This window comes from Megascapheus bottae, chromosome 13, assembly GCF_031878675.1.
Source record: "Megascapheus bottae isolate mThoBot1 chromosome 13, mThoBot2.hap1, whole genome shotgun sequence".
In the NCBI taxonomy this organism is placed as follows: domain Eukaryota; kingdom Metazoa; phylum Chordata; class Mammalia; order Rodentia; family Geomyidae; genus Megascapheus; species Megascapheus bottae.
In genome coordinates this window covers 8,115,789-8,139,655 of record NC_143521.1, presented here as the reverse complement: position 1 = coordinate 8,139,655, position 23,867 = coordinate 8,115,789, and the positions used below count along the sequence as shown (strand labels likewise).

Genomic DNA, 23,867 nt, shown 5'->3' with positions numbered 1-23,867 from the left:
ATGCTGTGGGGGGAGGGGAGGGCGCGTGACATACCCCCAAGGAACCAGCCTTAAACCTTCAATGCGTATCCATACATTAAGGTTTTCACCCTGTGTTCCCTGGACCAGAGAATTTTGAACTGAGTAAACGGAGGCACACACACATCAGGCCAAGAAGTCGGAGAGTTTTGTGGATTATTGCTTGTGTAAGAACTGTGTCAAGGCGAGAGGTCCTGCAGAACGCATAGAAGGTGGAGAGCAGTGAGTTCTCTCTCTGAGCTATGAGGCGGGGTCACCCTGGACAGACACACGGAAAAGAAAAAGCCCAATGTACGCTGGAATTGAGTGCGCTCAGGCTTAAGAATACCTAGCCAGGCCCTCTTTCAATGTTTACTTCCTCTGTCTAATGTATTTCCGTATATTGCCTTTCATCTTTAGTGGAAAAGGTGCCTTGAGTTGGGCATTCTGGGAATAGGCTCACTGGAGAATTGAAATTTCTGGGTGACTTGACTGCTTTAAAGGTGTTGTTTCTTAGTGTCTTATTTGGAGACAACTTATGTGTAGAAAAGGGATGGATCCACGGAGACTAGGGGAGAAAAACTGGAGATTGGATAATCAGTAATTAAAACTAAAAAAACTGCTTTGAATTCAGCCTTTTTTTTGTTTTTTTTGGTCTGTCTTGGGAATTGAACTCTGAGCCTGGGCACTGTCCCTGAGCTCTTCTGCTCAAGGCTAGTGCTTTGCTACTTTGAGCCCCAGCACCACTTCTAGTTTTCTGGTGGTTATTTGGAGATAACAGTCTCACTACCATGCTTGGGCTGGCTGTGAACCCTGATCCTCAGATCTCAGCCTTCTGAGTATCTAGGATTACAGGTGTGAGCTACAGGCACCCTGCCAGCTTTTTATTTTGTATTTGTATTTTTTTTTTTTGCCAGTCCTAGGGTTGGGTACTGCTCCTGAGCTACTTTTGCTCATGACTAGCACTCTACCACTTGAGCAGTTTTTCTGTTTATGTGGTACCAAGGAATCAAACCCAAGGTTTCATGCATTCTAGCACGCTACCACTAAGCCACATTACCAGCCCTTTGTCAGGATGAACATAAACTGTTACACATTAATGTGTCTCATTCAGTATAGAAAGAGTCCTTTGGTATCTATTGCGTAACTTTTTTCCTCTGCAGAATATATATAATTTTGACAAATCATGTGTAAGTATTACCCTAATATTGGAATATTAGGATATGAATATCACTCCAGTATTTGAATGCAATACAGAAGGAAACACAATGATATTTAAATATTACTGTTTACCACACTCTGCAGAACATACATGTATTTTTTCCTTTTTTTTTTTTTTTGGTGGGTGATGGGGCTTGAATTCAGCTTGGGCACTGTCCCTGAGCTCTTCAGCTCAAGGCTAGTGCTCTGTCACTTGGGCCACAGTGACACTCCCTTTTTCTTCCTTCCCTCCCTCCCTCCCTCCCTCCCTTCCTCCCTCCCTCTCTCTCAATCTCTCTCCTTCCTTTCCCTTCTTTTCTTCCTTTTCTTTCTTTTATCTTTTTTTTTTCTTTCATCCTGGGGCTTGAACTCTGGGCCTGAGCACTGTCACTGAGCTTCTTTGTGTTCAAGGTTAGTGCTCTACCACTTCAGCCACAGCACCAACTCCACCTTTTTCAGTGATTTATTGGAGATCTGAGTCTCATGGACTTTTCTTCTTCAGCTGGCTTCGAACTGCCATCCTTAGATCTCAGTCTCCTGAGTAGCTAGAAACAGGCATGAACCACCAGTGTCAGCTTTTTCTTTTCTTTTTTTTTTTTTTTTGTTGCTGGATCCTATGAGGGTTAATTGGACTATATCAAAATTGGCTGTCTCGCCTGCTTCCTATTTGGTTTAACTGAAGTTTGTAAAGTGCTAGTTGAGCTAACAGTTTGTTTTTCTGATTAAGATACTTGCCTAATTGGGTTTTGAATTAAATTTGCAAGATATTCAATTAAGATATTCATGTGAGTTGTAGTGTTATCAGACACCACCAATTTCTTATCACAGTGGTTCAGTTGAAGTTACTTATTACCTGGAGAGTTAGAAAGATGAGTAAATTAAAAAAAAGTTTTTGTTTGAGTTAGGGTCTTGCTGTGTATGTAGCTGAAAGATGCTTCATCTTTCTGTTTCCACCTCCTTCCCAATGGCTGGAATACAGGCATGTGGCTTCATGCCAGCTTAAAATTAAGTTTTTGTTTTGTTTTGAGACAGGGTCTCGCTGTGTAACCCAGGCTGGCCATAAACTCAGAATCCTCTAGCCTCAGCCTGTTGTTGTTATTGTTGTTGTTGAACTCTGGGCTTGCACTGTCCCTGAACTCTTCAGCTAAAGGCCAGCCCTCTACCACTTGAGCCACAGCACTAACACTGGAGCCACAGCATCACTTCCCATTTTTTGGTAGCTAATTGGAGATAAGAGTCTCAGGGACTTTCCTGCTCCATCTGGCTTTGAACCATGATTCTCAAATCTCAGCCTCTTACGTAGCTAGGGTTATAGGCATGAGTGCCTGGGTTTTCAGGGTTGTTTTTTTTTTTTTTTTTTGCCAGTCTTCTTGGAGCTTGAACTCAGAGCCTGGGCACTGTACATGAACTTTCTCAAGGCTAGTATTCTAACACTTGCCACATCACCACTTCCAGTTTTGGGGCTTTTAACATGATAGGCAAGAACTCTACCATACTCTTGGTCTAACTTTTTTAATATTCTTATGAAAAGCAAGTTGGAGAAGCATTATGTACTGGCCCTTTATAAAAAAAAATGTTCATTATTCCTTATGGTTTTTGAATATTAAAATCAATTAAAATCACAAATCCTGAAGTGGCCCCACAGGCCCCCCCCCTTTTTTTTTGGCCAATCCTGAGGGCCTGGGTACTGTCCTTGGGCTTTCTCAAGGCTAGTGCTCTACCCTTGAGCCACAGCACCACTTCCGGCTTTTTCTGCATATGTGGCACAGAGGAATCGAACCCAGGACTTCATGCATGCTAGGCGAGTGCTTTACCACTAGACCACACTCCCCACCCCAGGCCCTCACTTTTTTTTTTTTTTTTTTTTTTTGTGGGTCAAAGGGCTTGAACTTGGCCTGTATGCTGTCCCTGAGGTGTTCAGCTCAAGGCTACTGCCCTACCCTTGAGCCAAGCTCCACTTCCTGTTTTCTAGAGGTTAATTGTAGATAAGAGTCTTAGGTTCTTTTGTGCCCTGGCTGGCTTTTAACCTTGATCCTCATATCTCAACCTTCTGAGTAGCTAGGATTACAGGCATGAGCCACCACGCCTCATTCCAGGCCCTTACTTTTTTAAAGGGCATAGCTAACTTATATGTTGTCTGGATGGGATGCAACCCCCCCAAATATCTTTCTCAGGCCATGATACTATAGCTGTAATCTTCTTACTATTAAAGCCTGACTGTGTGAGCGCGCACGTGTGTGTTTGTGTGTGTGTGTGTGTGTGTGTGTGTGTACGTATGTACTGGAGCTTAAACTCAGAGCCTCAATATCTTGCTTGTCTTTTCAAGTCTGGCACTACCTCTTAAGTCACCCCTTCCTGTAAAGCCAGACTTTGAAAGCTGTCAGTGGACTGAACGCATTGCTGTCAGTTGAAGCCAGAGCCTAAAGTTCCTCTATTTCAGGTCTCTAGACTGTTAAATTAATTTTCAGGAAATTGAGAAAGTGTGTTGGAGAGAATATAAGTTAAGGAACTACGTTTACCATAAACATGCAAAGTTTTGTGAATAAATTACATTTTGCTTATTAAAAAATTATGCATTTCTAAATCATCAGTAGCTTTTTGGTACTGTTTATGCACAGGTGGCTTGGATGTCAGATTTTACTTTACTACTACTACTACTATTATTATTATTATTATTATTATTATTATTTTGGTGACGGTCCTAGGGCTTGAGCTCAGAGTCTGAGCACTGTCCTTAGGCTTTTTCCTCAAAGCTAGCATTCTGCCACTTGAGCCACAGCACCACTTCTGGCTTTTTGCTATGTATGTGGTACTGAAGAATCAAACCCGGGTCTTTGTGCATGCTAGGCAAGCACTCTACCACTAGGCCAAACTCCTGGCCCCATTCTTGTTGTTGTTGTTGTTGTTGATCCTGGGACTTGAACTCTGGGCTTGGGTGTGTCCCTGAGCTCTTTAGCTCAAGGCCACTTCCCTACCCTTTGAGCCATAGCCCCACTTCCAGATTTTATTAAAATAGGTTAAGGGGCTGGGAATGTGGCTTACTAGTAGAGTGTTTGCCTAGCATGCATGAAGCACTGGGTTCAATTCTTCAGTACCATATAAACAAAAAGCCAAGTGGTGCTATGGCTCAAGTAAGGGGCTCAGGGACAGAGCCCAGGCCCCTGAGTTCAAGCCCCAGGACTGGCCAAAAAAGAAAGAAAGAAAGAAAGAAAGTTATATAGCTTTAGTATGGAGGTAAATATGTAAAATAGGTATCTCTTTGTAGATATACATCTTTAATTATGATCAACTGCCTACTGCCTGTAAGTGTATATCCCACTGCTGTAACTTGACACTCTGAGGTGCTAAGGCTATCAAGTCTGTTAACAGGCCCTTCCGTCTTAGTTTTAGGACAGAATGCTTTAATAGATATAACTCTTATTAGTAGTATTCCCAGGGGTGGAGGGGAGAGGATAGTCAGCTGATTTTCCTAAATTATCTGGCCCATTTTAAACATGACTCAGGCTTTCTTGTTAGAGTGACTTTTTCCTATTAAAAGACTAAGATCATTCTAATAAATGGAGCCTGTAGGAAACAATTATATCATTAATAAAATATCTTGGATTCATATCTGCCACCTCCTGAGACTTATCTTCCACATGCCAGGCAGTAATCTAAGCATGGGAGAAATTCTGATGACATGGTGGTCGAGAGAGCTAGGGCCCTGCTGTGCAGGTGACTTTCCAGTCCCAAAGCAAGTCTGTGTTTACCACAGGCTTTCCTGTGCCTTACAGTTTAAGCCTAGTCGTCACTCTGAAGTTGAAGCTCATTTTCCATTTTAACATTAGGAAACTGAGTTGAAGCCTTGAAGCCTGACTCAAAGCCTGCTGCCCTTTCTACTGGGGTACACTGTGTTGGCTCTGTTGATATGTGGTTTCCTGTTTTTCAAGAATTGCAGCTTGACTCTACAATATAAATAGTGTTTCTCCTGGGCTAAGTAATTTGTGATCAGTATGGGAATAAAAGTTTCCCCCCTATTTAACAATTTGGACATATATATTTGTGCTTCTAAAAGCAGATTTATTTACAGATATCTGTAGTTATTAGCATTGAAGGTCCTTATCTTTCTAGAAATTAACTCCCTTACTTTTATTTCCTTTTGCTCAGGGTACTGGGACTTGAACTTTTTCACCCAAAACTGGCACAACTTCACTTCAGCTTTTTTTTTTTTTGCCAGCCCTCTGCCTGGGCTCAGGGCCTGACCACTGTCCTTGGGTTTTCTCAAGGTTAGCGCTCTAGCACTTGAGCCACAGTACCACTTCTGGCTTGTTTCTATGTATGTGGTAATGAGGAATTGAACCCAGGTTTTCATGCATGCTAGGCAAGCACTCTACCACTAGGCCAAACTCCCGGCCCCTCACTTCAGCTTTTTACTAGTTAATCAGATGTTATGGTCTCAGGGACTTTCTTGCTGAGGCTGGCTTAGAGCCGCAGTCCTCAGCTCTTAGCTTCTGAGTATCTAGGATTGTAAGTATGAGAAACCAGCACTTGGCTTTTTTACTTTAGGGGAGTTATGCAGTATATAAAAATTGATCTTTGGGACGGGGAGTTTGGCCTAGTGATAGAGTGCTTGCCTAGCATGTACAAAGACCAGTACCACATACATAGAAAAAGCCAGAAATGGTGCTGTGGCTCAAATGTTAGGGTTCTAACCTTGAGGAAACCTAAGGAGAGTGCTCAGGCCCCGAGCTCAAGCCCAGGACTGGAAAAAAATAAATAAGTAAAAGTTTACCTTTTTTGGGGGGGGTCTGTTGTGGGACTTGAACTTAGGGCCTGGGAGCAGCAGTATGTGAGCTTTTTCACTCAGGGCTAGTTCTCTATCACTTTGAGGCACCATACCACTTCTGGTGTGGTAATTTGTTGGAGTCTCATGGACTTTTCTGCTTGGGCTGGCTTTGAACAGTTATCCTCAGAACTCAGCCTTCTGAATTGCTAGGATTATGGGCATGAGCCACCAGCACCAGACCAGCTTGGAGAATTTCAAAAGCACATCCCAGTGTAAATAGCATATTCTCACACCACATCTTTGAATTGTACAGTTAGGTACCTACATATGTGCAGTGGAGCAGTGATTGTAGTGGACATCTGCATTTGCTGGAAGGCAGATGTTCCCACCAACAGTTTCTGGTTTAGGAGGTCGGAGGCAGTGCTCAAGAATTTGCATTGTAGTGTTTTCAGGTGCTTATTGCTGTGGCTATTTCTGGAAGCACATTTTAGCACCACTGCAGTGAGGCAGAATTTAATAGCATGATTTTTTTTTGGGGGGGGGAGGAGGCCAGTTGTGGGGCTTGAACTCAGGGCCTGAGCACTATCCTTGGACTTTTCTTAAGGTTACTGCTCTACCACTTGAGCCACAGCACCACTTCTGGATTTTTTCTATGTATGTGGTACTGAGGGATCGAACCCTGGCCTTCGTGCATGCTAGGCAAGCACTCTACCACTAAGCCAAACTCCTGGCCCCTACTAGCATGATTTTGGAGCTGGACTGATATGGACCTTTTTTTTTTTCCCTCTTTATATTTTTGGTAAGTTAGACTTGGTACCTTGTGCTTGGTACGCAGATCTTGTGCTATACTCTTGATATATGGGTTTCAACCTTTGATATGATGCCTGTTAGTTTTCATTCTTGAGTAAAATAACTTCTTGTGAAGAACTATGAAGGGAGTGCATGTACCTGCTATCCCTGTACTCTGGAGGCTGAAGAAAGATTATGTAAAGTTCAAGACCAGTTTGGGGCACATAGATATTGCCTCACACAAAATGAAACAAATGAAAAAAACAATCTATCCCCCTAATTCTCCCAAATCCGACACTGTGAAGGCCCAAAACTTACTTATTTCACGTTAGCAAGTTCATCTATCGCAGATTGCAGGACTCGTGGCTTAGAGAGGAATGACTTTGTTATTTGCAATACATGGAGCCTACTGTCAATATTGCGATATTGGTTTGGTTTTGTTATGCCAGTAGTAGGGCTTGAACTGCAAGCCTAGGTAATGTGGCTTTTGTTGTTGTTGTTGTTCAAGGCTGGTACTTTGCCACTTGAACCACAGTTTCCATTTCAGCATTTTGGTGATTAATTGGAGACACGTGTCTCATGGACTCTTCTGCCAGAACTTACTTTGAAACCCAGATCATCAGCTTCTTGAATAGCTAGTATTACAGGCTCTGATTTATTAAAAAAGTTTTTTTAATGTGTGAATTGTACCAAAGGGTTTCAATATGTTATTTCAGATGTGTATATGTTGTGTTTGGCTCATATTGCTTTCTTCATTCCTGTCCCCATCCCATATTGATCAACAGCTTCCTTTTCCTTCCCTCCCTCCCTCCCTCCCTCTTTCTCTCCCTCCCTCTCTCCCTCCCCACTTTCTCCGCCCCCACCCCCTTTCAAGTCCTGGAGCTTGAACTCAGGCTTTGGTGCTGTCCCTGAGTTTCGTTTGCTCAAGGCTAGTTCTCTACCACTTCAACCACAGCACCATTTGTGGCTTTTTCTGTTGATATGATACTGAGCAATTAAACCCAGGGCTTCATACATTCTATGCAAGCACTGTACACTAAGCCATATTCCCAGCCATGCATCAGCATTTTTGTACCTCCAGATTATAAGTATGAAGCCATCATGGCAGGTACAAAGGCTGGGCACCAGTCTCATATCTGTAATTCTAGCTACTCAAAAGATTGAGGTCTGAGTATTATGGTAAGATGCCTGTCCAGAGGAAAGTCTGTAAGACTTTTCAATTAACCACAGAAAATATGGAAGTGAAGATGTGGCTGAAATGGTAGAGTACCAACTTGGGGCAAAAGCCAAGAGCTTGAGGCCCTGATTCAAGGTTAGTATTGGCGCGTGTGCGCGTGCGCGCGCGCGCGCACACACACACACACACACACACACACACACACACACACACACACACACACAGATAAATAGTTCAAGGCAGAAAGTGTATTGGCAACTTCCCTGTTCTGGATTTGCAATAGGAAAAGCATAATCTACTATAAATTCAAGCAGTTGTTACTTGGAGCCAGATAAAATTGCTAGACCATAGAATGTAGAACATAGAAAGGAGAGTGAGTGGGTTGGGGAGAGTGGTTGATCATTAATATTCATTTTAGAAATCAGCAAATGCCTCTCTGAGAATGTATCCTTGAGCTGAAAGCCAAACTAGGGGAATGGGGAGGAAGCAGGGAGGCATGTGATCAAGACATAGGATGTTACTGGAGTTTGGCATGGCCACCCAGACCCCATTGAGCAAGGCTTTAATAGTGAATAGGTATTTGGGGAATTGTGTACTAGTTTGGGTTTCTGTGTATGTGAGGTCTCAGTGGTATGGAGAGAGAAAAACTGAGTCGTCAAATCAGATTGGAGTTTTGGGGAGATTCTAGACTGCTCGAGTGGAATTCTGGAGAATCAGTCTAGTAGTGCATGGTTCATGAGTCATCCTGATACATTTCATGTTGCCAGGAGACTGTTATTTGTCTGAAAGGTGTCTGGGTAAAGAGGAAATAGAGAAGATCAGGAACTGACCAGCTCCAGAGTGCTCTGGCCTCTGGAGTCCCTGTCTCATCTTTTCCTTTGAAAACTGGGTAAGGGTCGTGGGACTTTGAGACTTGCCGTGCTTGGTTATTAGTCTAGTTCAAACACTTCCCCATTGTCTTCCTGTGCATGTGATTTGCCTGGAAAAAAACGAAACCAAGCCAAATACCTACAGCAACACCTTATCATTTACTGAGTGCTCACATTGAGTCAGTCATAGTGCTGAAATTTTGCATTATTTTACTTAAGCCAAACTCCACATACTGATGCGATAGCTGGGAGTTTAGAGATGCACAGTACGTTTTTGTCCTTTCTTTTCCTTCTTGGCTCCAGTGCTGCGGCTTGAACTCTGGAGCCTGTGCACTGTATTTGAGCTTTTTTTTTTCTCCCTAGGGCTTGAACTTGGGACCTGGGCACTGTCCCTGAGCCTTTTTGCTCAAAGTTAGAAAAAAAGAGGAAAAATTTTCAAAAATTTGCTGATCCTGTACATTTTATTTAGATGAATCTATTTGATTTTTTATTTATTTTTATTTTTTTGCCAATCCTGGGCCTTGAACTCAGGGTCTGAGCACTGCCTTTGGGCTTTCTCAAGGCTAGAGTTCTACCACTTGAGCCACAGCACCACTTCTGGCTTTTTCTATGAATATGGTACTGAGGAATCGAACTGGGGTCTTTGTGCATGCTAGGCAAGCAGTCTACCACTAGGCCATGGGGCTTGAAATCTAGGCCTATGCACTGTCCCTGAGCTCTTCTGCTCAAGGTTAGTGCTCTGCTACTTGAGTCACATTGCCGCTTGCGGTTTTCTGGTGGTTAATTGGAGATGAGAGACATGGATGTTAGTACCTGGGCTGACTGAACTATGATCCTCATATCTCAGCCTTCTGAGTAGCTAGGATTATAGGTGGGGATCACTGAAGCCCAGGTTTATTTTATCTTTATTTTATTATTATTATTATTTTTCTCACAAGTAATAACTTCATTGCACTAAAGATATTTAGAATCATTGGGAGTAGGATGACACATCTTGGGTTCTAGAACCATCTCTGGAGCCACTTATTTTCTCCTTCTAGAACAAAGGCTGGTGTACAGTTGGTATCCCTCAGTACACCTAACAAAATGGAACCTGTTTTGATTTATTGGTGCTTCCTAGCCTTATTCCTTTATGGAAAAAGAAGATAGATCAGATTCTTTTTTTTTTTTTTTTTTTGCCAGTCCTGGGCTTGAGCTCAGGGCCTGAGCACTGTCCTTGGACTTTCTCAAGGCTAGAACTCTACCACTTGAGCCTCAGCTCCACTTCCAGCTTTTTCTATATATGTGGTACCAAGGAATCGAACCCAGGTCTTCATGCTTGCTAGGCAAGCACTTTAACCACTAGGCCACGTTCCTGGCCAGATCAGATTCTTTCCATTGGGTAAAATTGTCTTCTGACTTTGGAAGTAGGGTATGTGTAGTGGAATCCATCACAGTAATGGGTTAGCTACAGTGTGCCTCTTTCTGAAGACTGAAGCAGTGACCAAGTATTTTATTTTTTATTTAAAAATATTTTTTTGTGCCAGTCCTAGGGCTTGAACTCAGGGCCTGAGCTTTTTTGTTGTTGTTGAAGAACCAGTGCTTACCATTTGAGCAGTTTCACTTCCAGCTTTTTGGTGGCTAATTGGAGATAAGTCTCACAGACTTTCTTGTCTGGGCTATCTTTGAGCTCTAAATCCTCAGTTCTCAGCCTTCTAAGTAGAATCACAGGAGTGAGCCACCAGTGCCTGGCAGATTTGTTTTGATGATTGCTTATGTTGATTATTATGAGAGGCTACATTTGATTTAACTCATATGATATATGATAGGTTTGGGGGGGGGGTCATGGGGCTTAAGCTCTGGGTCTGGGTGCTGTCCCTGAGCTCTTCAGCCCAAGGCTACTGCCCTGTCCCTGGAGCCACAGCCCCACTACCTGTTCACTAGAGATTAATTGGAGATAAGAGTCTTATGGTCTCATTCCCAGAGACTTTATGCCCGGGCAGGATTTGAATCATAATCCTCAGATCTCAGCCTCCTGAGTAGCTAGGATTACAGGTGTGAGCCCCTACTCCAACAGGTTACCAGTGTTTGTACTACTGTATACACTATTATATTGCACTTAACTCATGATTGTGGTCATGTGACACAGAAACTGGATTTTGAACTCAAGGCCTTGTACTCGGGCTGGTGCTCTACCACTTACCATGCCTCTAGTCTAGCTTTTTGGCAGTTAATTAAAGGAGTTTTGCAGACTTTTCTACCTACCTGGCTTTAAACCTTGATCTTCTAGGTCTCAATTTCCTCAGTAGATAGGAGTAGTAGGTGTGAACCTAGCTCATATGCCTGTGTGTGTGTGTGTGTGTGTGTGCACACACTTACACTTGTTCCTACACACATGCATGTGTGCCTCTCCCATGGCTTGAATTGAAGGTCTGGGTTCTATCCCTAAGGTTCTTTTGCCCAAGGCTAGCACTCTGCCACTTGAACCACAGTTCTACTTTTGGCTTTTTGGTGGTTATTTGGGGAGAAGGGTCTTATCTTGAATACTTAGACAAAAAGGAAAAAGAAAAATAACTGGGCTTCCCTTCCTTCTTCCCAAGGACTGAAAAAATGAGGTGGGAGGTGTCAGGGCTGTAAGGCAGCATACCTAGCCCAATCAGGGCCTGGACTGGAGTACATGCTGCTCATAGCCCATTCATTCCCAGGCATACTTTCCTGCCTGGGCAGGCTTTGAACCATTATCTTCAGATCTCAGTCTCCTGAGTAGCCAGGATTATAGATATGAACCACCAGTGCCAGCTCATATGACTATTTTAAAGAATGTTTCTTGAAAGCATTGTACTTATAAACTGAAACCTTGAATTGAACCGTCTTTGCCCAACTATTTAAATATAGTATAAGTAAAAAAAATTCCTTGAATGAGAATTGATAAACTGAAGTAGCTATTACATTTCTTTTAGCATTGGTTAGAATAACTTCCAGACTATAAATAGGCTTCCATTCTAGCCTGACTCTTCTCTCTGAATTGTGTGGCTAGCCCAGGAAGCTGTGCAAATTGCCCTTAGCACTCAGTCTCTATGCTCCTCTGCATCTGTTTTTTTTTTTTTTAATGAGGTGAGATTTAGGGGAATGTTCTATGTAGTTCTTTGCTCCTCCTTCTGTGTCTGAGAGCCCGGCCCTTGCTCAGTTCAAGTGAATTGCACAAGATTGGGGACTGATTCATTTCACTTGTACCCCCATCTCAAAGAAGCTGTGATACTACTGAATGATGAGAGCAGGAGCTGACACACTCCTCCAATGTGTTAAAAGCAGAATTCCCTATACAGCTGTATAACACACCCTTGCTTCCTATAGGACTGCTTAGAGGGCCAGATGCTGTGGCTCAACCCCACAGGAGGCAGAAATCAACAAGTTCTTAGTTTGGTTCTTCATTTCCTTTGGAGCCACAAGTCAAAGAGGCCCTCAGTAAGCCAGGCATGGTGGTGCTTCAATAATTCCATCTATGTAGGAGTCAAAGGAAGCCAGCTTTGGGCAAGAATGAAAGACTTCGCTGGCCACTGGTGGCCCATGCCTGTAATCCTAGCTAGCTGCTCAGGAGACTGAGATCTGAGGATCAAGGTTCAAAGCCAGCCCAGGCATGAAAGTCTGTGAGATTCTTCAATTAACCACCAGAAAACCAGAAGTGATTTTGAGGCTCCAAATGGTAGAGTACTAGCCTTTAGCTGAAGTGCTTAGGGACCCTGCCCAGGCTGAGAGTTCAAGTTCTGTGACCAATAGGAAAAAAGAAAAAGAAATAAACTTCACCTGAAAAATAATAAAATCCAATGCAAGGGCCTAGCAGGTGTGTAAGGTCCTGAGTTCAAATTCTAGTACCACCCAAACAAAACAATAATGAAACAAGACTTTACTCAAATATTTATTCTCTAACTATTGCCTTATTTAACATTTCAATGCCTGTACCTTAGTTCCTCTCCAGCATTGTATAGTCCTATTTGTTTTTCTCAATAGCACCCTTTTAACATCAAATATCTACACTGAGTGTCATCTTGCTTGCCTCCCATAGTGAGTGTATATATGTGTGCTATCTCAGAAGTGGTAAGCATGTTTGCTTCACCTTCCTATCTTGGGAAATGCTGGCTGGTTCTGTAAGTGAAGACAGCTCAGGACCACTGTCAGATTTATTTTCCTGTCCTGCCATCTGGAAAGCTGTCCCTCTTTAAGGTGGCCAGGGTCTCTGTTGGACTGTAGGCAGGTTGTTGAGCGCCTTTACTGGAAAGACATGGCGGCAGGGACTGCCATTTCATAGAAAAGAACCAACAAATACAATACTGTTTCAGTGGCCACTTAATTTGTGTCAAAAATTGAGAGTAGCCATATGCCAGTGGCTAACACCTTGAAGTCTGAGCAGCTAAGATTCTGATTTGAAGCCAGCCTGGGGAAGAATATGTCTGAGACTCTCATCTCCAACCAACCACCGAAGAGCTGCAAGTGGAGCTGTGGCTCAAGAGGTAGAGCATGAGCCTTGAGCAAAAAGAGAAAGGACAACACCAAGGCTCTGAGTTCAAGCCCCCAGTACCAGCACACACACACACACACAAAACAAAGTGAGAACAATGAGAGAGGTAGGAGAAAGGAAGTTATTAATGAGAAAGGTAAAAGACCAGGTAAGGGAAGCAGAGGAAGATGAATTAGTGTGACCATGAAAAAACTTAGAGCTCTGCTAGTATGAATTTAACAGTGTGTGTGTGTGTGTGTGTGTGTATGTGCCATAGTGTCCCCCATCTGTGAGAGAGGAGATAATAGTAGGTTTACCAGGAGGGAAACATTGTAGCTTGAAAGCAAGATAATTTAAATTTCCTGGAGAGGAACATGAAAGACTTTATCAGCAGTGATACAACTTTGAAAATTCAGTGCTTAGTAGGAGAAACTGTAACCATTAACCTCTTAATCTTAGCAGGCAATTTAAAATAGATACAGTTTTCATGTAGTGTTGCCATCTGCATCAAATAGTTGTTAATTCTGTCTGAAGATAATCTGGCAACATACTTTTGCCTTCAGAAATGTTTGCAGAACAAAACAGAAACTATGTGCAGCAAGTTAGCATGAGGGCAATTTATAAAGAGACACTAGAGGGAAAAGGAAACAGCTGTTGATAGTGTTACTCAGAGTTGTTTCTAGATATGCGCAAAATAGTATTCACCAACACCATCTGCCTAGATTGCAGAACAAATGTTTTCCAAAAACCAGTTCTGTTCTGAAAAAAACACTCAATAATTTTATTTTGTTTTATTTGGTTTATTTAGAGTTAAGTGGCTTTTTTGTTTTTACCATTGCAACTTCTGGCTTTTGGGAGGTTAATTGGAGATTCTCATGGACTTTCTTGTCTAGGCTGCCTTCAAACCTTGATCCTCAGATCCCAGTCTCTTGCATAGTTTAGGACTATACAGGGCTGAATCACCTGCACCTTTTTTTGGGGGGGTCAGTTGTGGGACTTGAACACTGGGCCTGGGCACTGTCCCTGAGCTCCTCAGCTCAAGGCTACTACTCTACCCCTGGATTCTATCCCCGCCCCTTCCCCCCCCCTCCATGGTTTAATTAGAGATAAGAGTCTCACTCCCCCCATTTATTTATTTATTTATTTATTTATTTATTTATTTATTTATTGCCAGTCCTGGGGCCTGGCACTGTTCTTGGGTTTTCCTAAAGGTTAATGCTCTACCACTTGAGCCACAGCACCAATTCTGCCTTTTCTGTGTATATGGTACTGAGGAATCGAACCCTGGCCTTCGTGCCTGCTAGGCAAGCACTCTACCACTAGGCCAAGCTCCCAGCCCTGGATATTTCTTTATGAGGTTCTGAGAAATTAAACCCAGGGCTTCATACATGCTAGGTAAGCACTCTACCATTAAACCACATTCCCAGCTCAGCTGTTTTCTTACATGCTCACTCAATGCTCTGGCTTTTCCTGTCTTTTTTTCTCCTGTGTGATGATACTGAGGCTTAAATATTGGGCCTGGGTGCTGTCATTTAGTTTCTTCACTCAAGGCTGGTGTTGTACCACTTGAGCCATAGCTCTATTTTCAGTGTTTTGGTTACGAGATAAGTTTCATAGACTTTCCTCCTCATTTAGCTTTAAGCTGTGATCCTCAGATTTCAGCCTCCTGAGGAGCTAGGATTACAGGTGTGAACTAGGTTCTGGTTTCCTTTTGCCACTTCCGTTGAGGATGCCTATGGCCCTGGGAAAATTACTTAGAACTAATTCTCTTTTTTTTTTTTAAGTTTTTTCTTTTTTTATTCTAATTAATAAAAGGGTTACATGATATTTGCAGATAGAAGGTGCATTAATTCACATACATTGATACCCTTTCACATGTCTTGGTACCCATTACCCTCCCCCCAACACCCCCACCCGTCTTGGTTTTCTCCCCTTCCCTATCAAATTTCAAATAACCAGATACAAATAAATTCAATATATCAGATAACAAAGTGAGATACTGTAACAATATGAGATACCCAAGGGACAGCAAAGGAGAGACAACATAGTACATTAAGGAGAACAGTCATTTGTTATATGGCTTTTGTTTCAATATCCTGGAGGTCCTTTCAATTAGCCTCATACTATATGGCCTTATGTATCAAGATTTTGCTCTATTGCAGATCTCTGCTAGTAGAGCCCAAGGTTTCTACTGATTATGACAAAAGGGAAACCATTGAGCCTAAAGAATTAATTCTCTTATCAACAAAATAGGGCATTTCTATTTACCTTGAAAGTTTATCATAATATTTACATGAAATGCCATTTTTCAGAGGGCTTGATAAAATGCCTTACACAAAGTAGACACTAGGGAAATGTTATTTCCTTTCATACCCACACAATAGATCCATGTGCATTATTCTTACCTAAAGTAGCTTTGACCAGTATCCTCAAAATCTGAACTGCTGCTGGGCACTGGTGGCTCGTGTTTGGAATCCTAGCCACTCAGGTAGATGAGATCTGAGGATTGAGGTTTGAAGCCAACCTGGGCAGGAAAATTTGTGAGAATCTTATCTCCAGTAAACTTACAAAAAGATTGAAGTGAAGCTGTGGCTTAAGTAGTAGAATGCTAGCCTTGAGCAAACAAATGTTCAAACACAAGTGCTTAGACCTCAAATCCAAGCTCTAGAACTGGCACACATACACACGTGCACACATACACACGTGCACGCACGCGCACGCACACACACACACTCACTCACGTGCACATACACATGAACACAACACAACACAGTTGAACTGTCCATGGCCTCTGATGTATGCTTATCAGTTTGTATGGTATGATGTATCTTGGGATTTGGTAAAGAATGTTGGATGGTTGGTTGTTTTTTAGGTGTCAGTCCTGGGGCAGGAAGTAAGGGTCTGGACACTGTCCTTGAGCTTCTTTTGCTCTAGGCTACTTGCACTCTACCACTTGTACTGCTCTACTTTCAGCTTTTGATGGTTAGTTGGAGATGTCAGGCGCATTGACTTCTGCTCAGGCTGGCTTCAAACCACTATCTCTGATCTCAGTCTCCTGAGTAGCTAGGATTACAGGAGTGAGCTACTCCCTCCTGGCAAGAACAGTTTTGTAATTGAAGTGGGAACTGTGAATTCATCCTTTTTCTTTTTTTTGCCAGTACTGGGCTTGAGCTCAGGGCCTGAGCACTGTCCTTGGACTTTCTTAAGGCTAGAGCTCTACCTCTTGAGCCTCGGCACCACTTCAGGCTTTTTTTCTATGTATGTGGAACCGAGGAATTGAACCTGGGTCTTCATGCATACCAGGCAAGCACTCTACCACTAGGCCAAACTCCCAGCCCCTGAATTCATTCTTTTAAGAAAGTTTCTGGCAGGCCATGTAGACCCACACCTTCTGCTCCTGGCTGATGCTCAAAAGTTGCTATTTCTCTTCCAGATGTGTAGACCTGTCTCTTTCTTCTGACTGGGCAGCAATGGCATTTGCTGAAAGAATCGGCAGCAGTAGCAGCAGCAGCAGCAGCAACAGGTGAGTGTGAAATTCAGAATATTTACCTTTACAATGAACTCTTCCATGATATTTGGACTTCATTTTTGCAATGTTAGAACTCTCAGGTTCAGGAAAATGTTTGAAATTTTCATTGTTTGGACTGGAGCATGGGTCAAGTGATAGTTTGCATAGCAAGTGCAGGACCTTCAGGTGGCAGGCATAGGAGAGGAAGGGAAGGAGTTGCCCTTTCTGTCTGTCTTTCTGTCTGTCTGTCTGTCTGTCATAGGTCTTGATTTCTGGGCCTGGATACTATGCCAGAGCTCTAGCTCACGGCTAGCACTCTGTCATTTGAGCAACAGTGCCACTTCTAGTTTTGTGGTAGTTATTTGGAGATAAGAGATTCATGCACTTTCGTACCCAGACTAGCTTTGAGGCTAGCATTTTACCATTTCAGCTATAATGCCATTCAAAGCTTTTTCTGAGCCCTTTATTAGAGCTAAGAGTCTTGTGGACTTAATTGTCTGGGCTGGCTTCCAGCTGTGACCCTCAGATCTCAGCCACCAGAACCCCAGCCTTTCTCTTTGGTGTGTGTGTGTGTGTGTGTGTGTACATGCACATGCCACGTGGGTGTGCTTGCATGTGTGCTTCTGGTTGTGATCCTCAGATCTTAGGAGCTATTTGCAACCAGCTTCCCCACATTTTTCTTTTTTTCTTTCTTTCTTTTCTTTTTTTTTTTTTTTTTTACTAGTCCTGGGCTTGAGTGCAAAGCCTAAGCACTGTCCTTGGACTTTCTCAAGGTTAGAGCTCTACCACTTGAGCCTCAGCACCACTTTTGGCTTTTTCCTATGTATGTGGTACAGAGGAATTGAACCCAGGTCTTGGTGCATGCTAGGCAAGCACTCAACCACTAGGCCAAACTCCCGGCCCCTTTTCTTTTTTTCTGTTTTGTCAATTCCTGGTGCTTGAACTCAGGCCTTACGCACTATTCCTGAGCCTCTCTGTGCTTAAAGCTAGCAGTTTACCTACCACTTGGGCCAGAGTGCCTCTTCTACTTTTTCTGCTTATGTGGTATGAAGGAATGGAACCCAGGGCTTCATGCAGGCTAAGCAAGCACTCTACCACCAAGCCACATTCCCAGCTATTTATCACACTTTTTTTTTTTTTTTTGCCAGTCTCAGGCCTTGAACTCAGAGCCTGAGCACTGTTCTTAGGCTTTCTCAAGGCTAGAGCTCTAAAACTTGTGCTACAGCACCATTCCTGGCTTTTTCTCTGTATGTAGTACTGAGAAATTTGAACCTAGGTCTTCATGCATGCTGAACAAGCACTCTACCACTAGGCCAAACTCCTGGCCCCGTCTCACATGTGTTTTGTTGTTGTTGTTGTTGTTTTTGTTTGTTTGTTTTTTCCAGTCATGGGGCTTGAACTCTGGGCCTGAACACTGACCCTGAGCTCTTCAGCTCAAGGCTACCACTCTACCTCTTGAGCCACAGCGCCACTTCCCGCTTTCTGATGGTTAACTGTAGATAAGAGTCTCATGGACTTTAATGCTTGGGCTAGGATTACAGGCATGAGCCACTGTGCCCAGTCTTCCCATAATTTTGTTAGCATCAATTAGTTATATATAAAGGGGAGTTTACATTGATATGTCCATAGATACAATGCACCTTAATCCCCCCCCAATCACTGTCATTTTCCCTCCCTCCTAAACAAGCTTCATTGTTTCATTTCATACTTGTACATAAATAAAGCATTTTGAACAGGACATATTTTTTTATCTTTCTGTCATGCCTTTTTAAAATAGTATCTGCTAATTATGTAAAGGTATTTCATTGTGGTCTTTTGCACGTGCATGTACAGTATTTCAACATGTCCACTCTCCCCTCACTCTCTTTTCACATCCTCCCTATCTCCTGTTAGCTTTTAGTGATTTTCATTTTGCCATCTTCATTCACAAGTGCAAGGTATTTGAGTATTTTTCACCCTCTAACATTCTTCCCACCCCTCTTTTTTTTCTCTTCTTTCTTCTCTCCTCCTCCCACCCCTCCAGGACTCAGACTTGGTATTTTCTGCTTTTGCTCTTTGGCTGGTGGCAATTCAGCCATGCCTTCAACCCAAATTTTATTTTTTTGATTTTTGTATTTTTTTGAGGCAGAGTCTTAATAGCCAAGGTTGACCTATAATTAGAGATCTTTCTGTTTCATCTTCCCAAGTGCTGGAATTAGACATATATTACCAGGCCTGCCATGCGTGTGCGTGTGCGTGTGCGTGTGCACACTAACAATCTCTGTGTCTTATTTTTTATTTATTTATTTTTTTTCCAGTCCTGGGCTTGGGAAGGCGGGCACCAGTGGCTCACGCCTGTAATCCTAGCTACTGAGGAGGCTAAGATCTGAGGACTGTAGTTCAAAGCCAGCCCAGGCACAAAAGTCCATGACTCTTATCTCCATTTAACTACCAGAAAACCAGAAGTGATGCTGTGGCTCAAGTGGTAGAGCACTAGCCTTGAGCTGAGGAGCTCAGGGACAGAGCCCAGGCCCAGAGTTCAAGCCCCATGACTGACCAAAGGGGGGGGGGAGTAAGATACTAGTCCATATTCCAGTGATTTTGTATGCACTCAGCCTGTGTAAACAAAGCCCACTGTTAATTGTTGTCATTATAGGACCCTCTCCCCACTAGAGGGCTTTGGGGATGTTTATAAATCAAGATACACAGTTACTCAGTGGTCCTTATTGGGCAATAGACAGTGTTGGAACCTCCTGGATATTTCCTACTTCCTTCTGTTTTGGGGTTATTTAGGAACTTATTTTCAGGTGATGCTGGAGGGGTTGTTGTTAAACTAGGCACATTCTTCTCCCTGACCACAGGGCTCTGAGTCACCCATGCCACAGGAAATCATATCCTTGTAGAGCTTGGAGAGAATACTGGCCTCATTTTTTAAAAGATTTGTTCAGTGTTTTTGTTATATATGTGTTTTGAATGTTCATGTAGTTAAATGTCTTGTCCTTTATTGGTTCTTCTTTTTGTGTGTGGAGGGGGGGCGATTGGTCGTGGGATTTGAGCTCTGGGCCCGGGTGTTGTCCCTGAGCTCTTCAGCTCAAGGCTACTGCCCTACCCCTGGAGGCACAGCCTTACTTCCCATTTTCTAGTGATTAATTGGAGATAAGAGTCTCATTGTTTAGTGCCCTAGCTGGCTTTGAACTCTGATCCTCAGATCTCAGCCTCTTGAGTAGCTAGGATTACAGGCATGAGCTACCACACCTGGCAAAGTTTCATGTTACTATTATTATTATTATTGCCCTCCTCCTCCTCCTCCTCCTCCTCCTCCTCCTCCTCCTCCTCCTCCTCCTCCTCCTCCTCTTCTTCTTCTCCTTCTCCTTCTCCTTCTCCTTCTCCTTCTCCTTCTCCTTCTTCTTCTCCTTCTCCTTCTTCTCCTTCTTCTCCTTCTTCTCCTTCTTCTCCTTCTTCTCCTTCTTCTCCTCCTTCTCCTCCTTCTTTTCTTCTTCTTCTTTTTCTTCTTCTTCTTCTTTTCCTCTTCTTCCTTCTTCCTTCTTTCTTCTTTCTTTCTTCCTCTTCTTCTTCGCTTGGGCTCTGTCCTTGGACACTTTATTCAAGGGTAGTGCTCTACCACTTGAGCCACAGCACCATTTCTAGCCTTTTTATGTATATGGTACCAAGGAATGGAACCCCGGTCTTTGTGCATCCTAGGGAAGCACTCTACCACTAGGCTATTCTCCCGGCCTAGTCTTTAGTTATTTATATTGAATATAGTATAATGTCTTATGGAAAATCAACTTCTTTCTCTTTTCTTTCTTTCTTTCTTTCTTTCTTTCTTTCTTTCTTTCTTTCTCTTCTTGATTTCTTTATCTTTTGTCTTTTTTGGGGGTGGGCTTGAACTCTGGGCCTGGATGCTGTCCCTGAGCTCTTCAGCTCAAGGCTGGCACTGTATTCCTTGAGCCATAGTGCCACTTCCAGTTTTCTGGTGGTTAATTGGAGATAAGAGTCTCCAATTAACTTATTTTTTATGCCCAAGCTGGCTTTGAATCGTGACCCTAAGATCTCAGCCTCCTGAGTGGCTATGATTACAGTTGTTTGCCACTGGTGCCAAGCTCTGGAAAATCAATTTCTAATGGTTAAGAGCATTGCCAGTGAGAGATTTAAATTTTTTTTTTTTTTGCCAGTCCTGGGCTTGAGAGATTTAAAAATTTTTATTAGATTTTTTTTTGTTATTGCTCCTTACTAAATTTAAAAGGATAACTGCTCTTCCAAGTAATATTCTAGCAATTATAATACTGATGGCTTTTTTTGGTGGGGGGGGGGGAGTCATGGGGCTTGAACTAGGCCTGGGTGCTCTCCCTGAGCTCTTCAGCTCAAGTCTACCACCTAACCCCTTGAGCCAAGCCCCACTCCTTGTTCTTTAGAGGTTAATTAGAGATAAGAGTATCAGGTCCTTTTGTGGGGTGGGCTGGCTTTGAACCTTGATCCTCAGATCTCAGCCTCCAGAGTAGCTATGATTACAGGTGTGAGCCACCATGCCCTGCTCTGATGCTTTTCTTTTTTGCTTATTACATTTATCTTTCCATCTTTCTGATATGTTCCTCAATGCAATATTTAGTGCAGATCTATGTATATGTTTAATTGTGATAGTTATTTTTTATTTTTTGTCAGTGTTGGGGCCAGACTCAGGGCCTGAGCACTGTCCTTGGGCTTTCTCAAGGCTAGAGCCCTACCACTTGAGCCACAGCACCACTTCGGCTCTTTTCTACATATGTGGTACCAAGGGATCGAACCTGGATCTTTGTGCATGCTAGGCAAGCACTCTACCAGTAGGCCAAACTCCTGGCCCCTAATTTTGATAGTTATTGAGTGTTTTAGTCATCTAGAACAGAAAAAGCACATCACATTCCCATGAACTCCTGCTTTATTTAGGGCTATCAGCAGGAACAGACTATTAATGTAATGAGTGAGGACAATAATTACCTTGCTTCTTATAAATCTTAGCCTTAGCCTGTGATTTTCAGATTTATCACATTAGATACTATTCCATCTGAGCAGGCTTCCCCACCTTCCTTCCTCTTCTCTTTAATTCTTCAAAACTGTTATTGTACTATGACAGATTGAAAGGACAGGCATTCAGTTCAGTGCTTTTTTACAAGGTGAACACACTTGCAGTGTGGATCTGCAGAGCCCTCCTGTCCTCCTCCCAGGTCAGCGCTACTCTCTCTCCAGACCCTTGCTTCTTCTGCTTCTAGTCTTACATGAAAATAGTCCTGGAATACATATTCTTGTGTTCTCTTCCATTATAAAAATCTTTATAATGTGTATTCATCTACACCTCTATTAGAATCTATATTAAAAATTTTTTTTCAGCAACTTGTCATAGCCCAGTATGATAATATAATAAGCCTTGCTCTTTTGGCTAATATGGACAAAAACAACCCAAACAAACAAATGCCAAAACAAGTAATATTTTTTATTCTATTCAGAAAGCAGATTAGGATTTCATTTTTGTGTGTTTTGTCAACCCAAGTCAACCTCTTGGAGGAAAAGAAAGTTTGTATTCCTAAGGGCAGATATACTCATATATACATATACCTACCCTTGAGCCAAGCCCCACTTTCCCACTTTCCCTTTTCTAGAGGTTAACTGGAGATAAGAGGCTCAGGTCCTGTTGTGCCCGGGCTGGTTTTGAACCTTGATCCTCAGATCTCAGCCTCCAGAGTAGCTAGGATTACAGGTGTAAGCCACCGCGCCTGGTATAACATGTTCAACTTCTTACCCTTCTGTGTCAGTTGGTCAAAAATCTTTCCTCTTGGAATTTGAAAAGTTAAGTTAATCCCAGGCACAGGGGCAGGGCAGTAGCTTTGATCTGAAGAGCTCAGGGACAGCGCCTTGGCCAAGTGCAAACCACATGACTCTCACACAAAAAAATGCAGCAATCATTTGTGGGGAGTGTTTCTTTCTTTCTTTTTCCTCCCTTCCCCCCCCCCTCTCTTTGCCAGTCCTGGGGCTTGAACTCAGGGCCTGGGCACTGCCCCTGAGCTTCTTTTGCTCAGGGCTAGCACTCTACCACTTGATCCACAGCACCACTTCCAGCCTTTTCTGTTTATGTGATACTGAGGAATCGAACCCAGGGCTTCCTGCATGCTAGGCAAGCACCGTATCACTAATCTACATTTCCAGCCTGGGAATGCTTCTTTGATGGCTGGACAAAATCATGTTAGAATAAAACAAAAGCATGAAAGCCATTTTATTTCAGACTGTAATTTCAGATTGATTTAAATTTTGTCTTCTACTATTAGAGTAGGTAGGTCTTATAGATGTTTTAGGAATTTTGCTCAACTTGTAGTCCTTGGGAAGATTGGAGAAATTGCATTCTGTTATTCCTGAATCACACTTGGTAATACTATATATATAGCCTGGAAAGCTCTTTTCTGCAGTAGTCTGAAGTGATGTTTAAATCTCCTAATTGAGAAGAGTCTTTAATTAGTGAGGAAGCTACAAAGTGTTAAGCAGATTAACACCTATTATATGGACAGATTTTCTTTGTGTGAGTAAATCAAGGGGCTACATTTCCAGATGCTTACTAGAGATTAGTGTTGTAGGTCATACTTGGCTGAAGTAGTGATTGGCTGGGGCATGGTAAATAATCCACCCCAGGAATTGTGACATGAGACATGCCAGTGCTTTCCTGGGTTTTCCAAGTGGTTTCAGGCCTGGATTTCAAGCTTATAGGGAGCACTATGTTTTCCTTTATTTTAGGAAATGGTTGCTCAACGGCAAGTATGTGTCATTGTCAGACGAATCTTCAATGACTCATTCAGTCTCATGGGTTTAGAATGGTTTAATTTGGGGCTTGGCCCAGACCTGTGGGATTTTTTTTTTTTTTTGAATTAGCTATTTTCCAAAGGGACAGTTAAATTTAGTGGGGGTTGGGAAGGGGGAGGAGTACAGGAGAGGAAGATTCAATTACAGAAATAGTAATTTCCCAGTAAAATCCATGTGGCCTTGGATCCTAGGCCAAAGGGCACTGATAGGGCACAGTTGACTTGGGCAGTCTGGACCTTGATTGTGCAGAGACCTCTTTTCTGACAGGCTATACAGGCAAACTAATT

At 42.7% G+C, this 23,867-nt stretch overlaps 1 protein-coding gene across 1 annotated transcript in view; it reads left to right on the top strand.

Annotated features, from left to right (window-relative positions):
- Nucleotides 1-23,867, top strand: part of Aff1 (ALF transcription elongation factor 1) — a 198,985-nt gene that overhangs the window by 1,094 nt on the left and 174,024 nt on the right. Inside the window, exon 2 of the mRNA XM_090343251.1 lies at nt 16,705-16,794. Within this exon, the coding sequence (XP_090199377.1) occupies nt 16,742-16,794 (53 nt within the window). The 5' untranslated portion in view covers nt 16,705-16,741. The remainder of the gene's footprint in view (nt 1-16,704; nt 16,795-23,867) is intronic.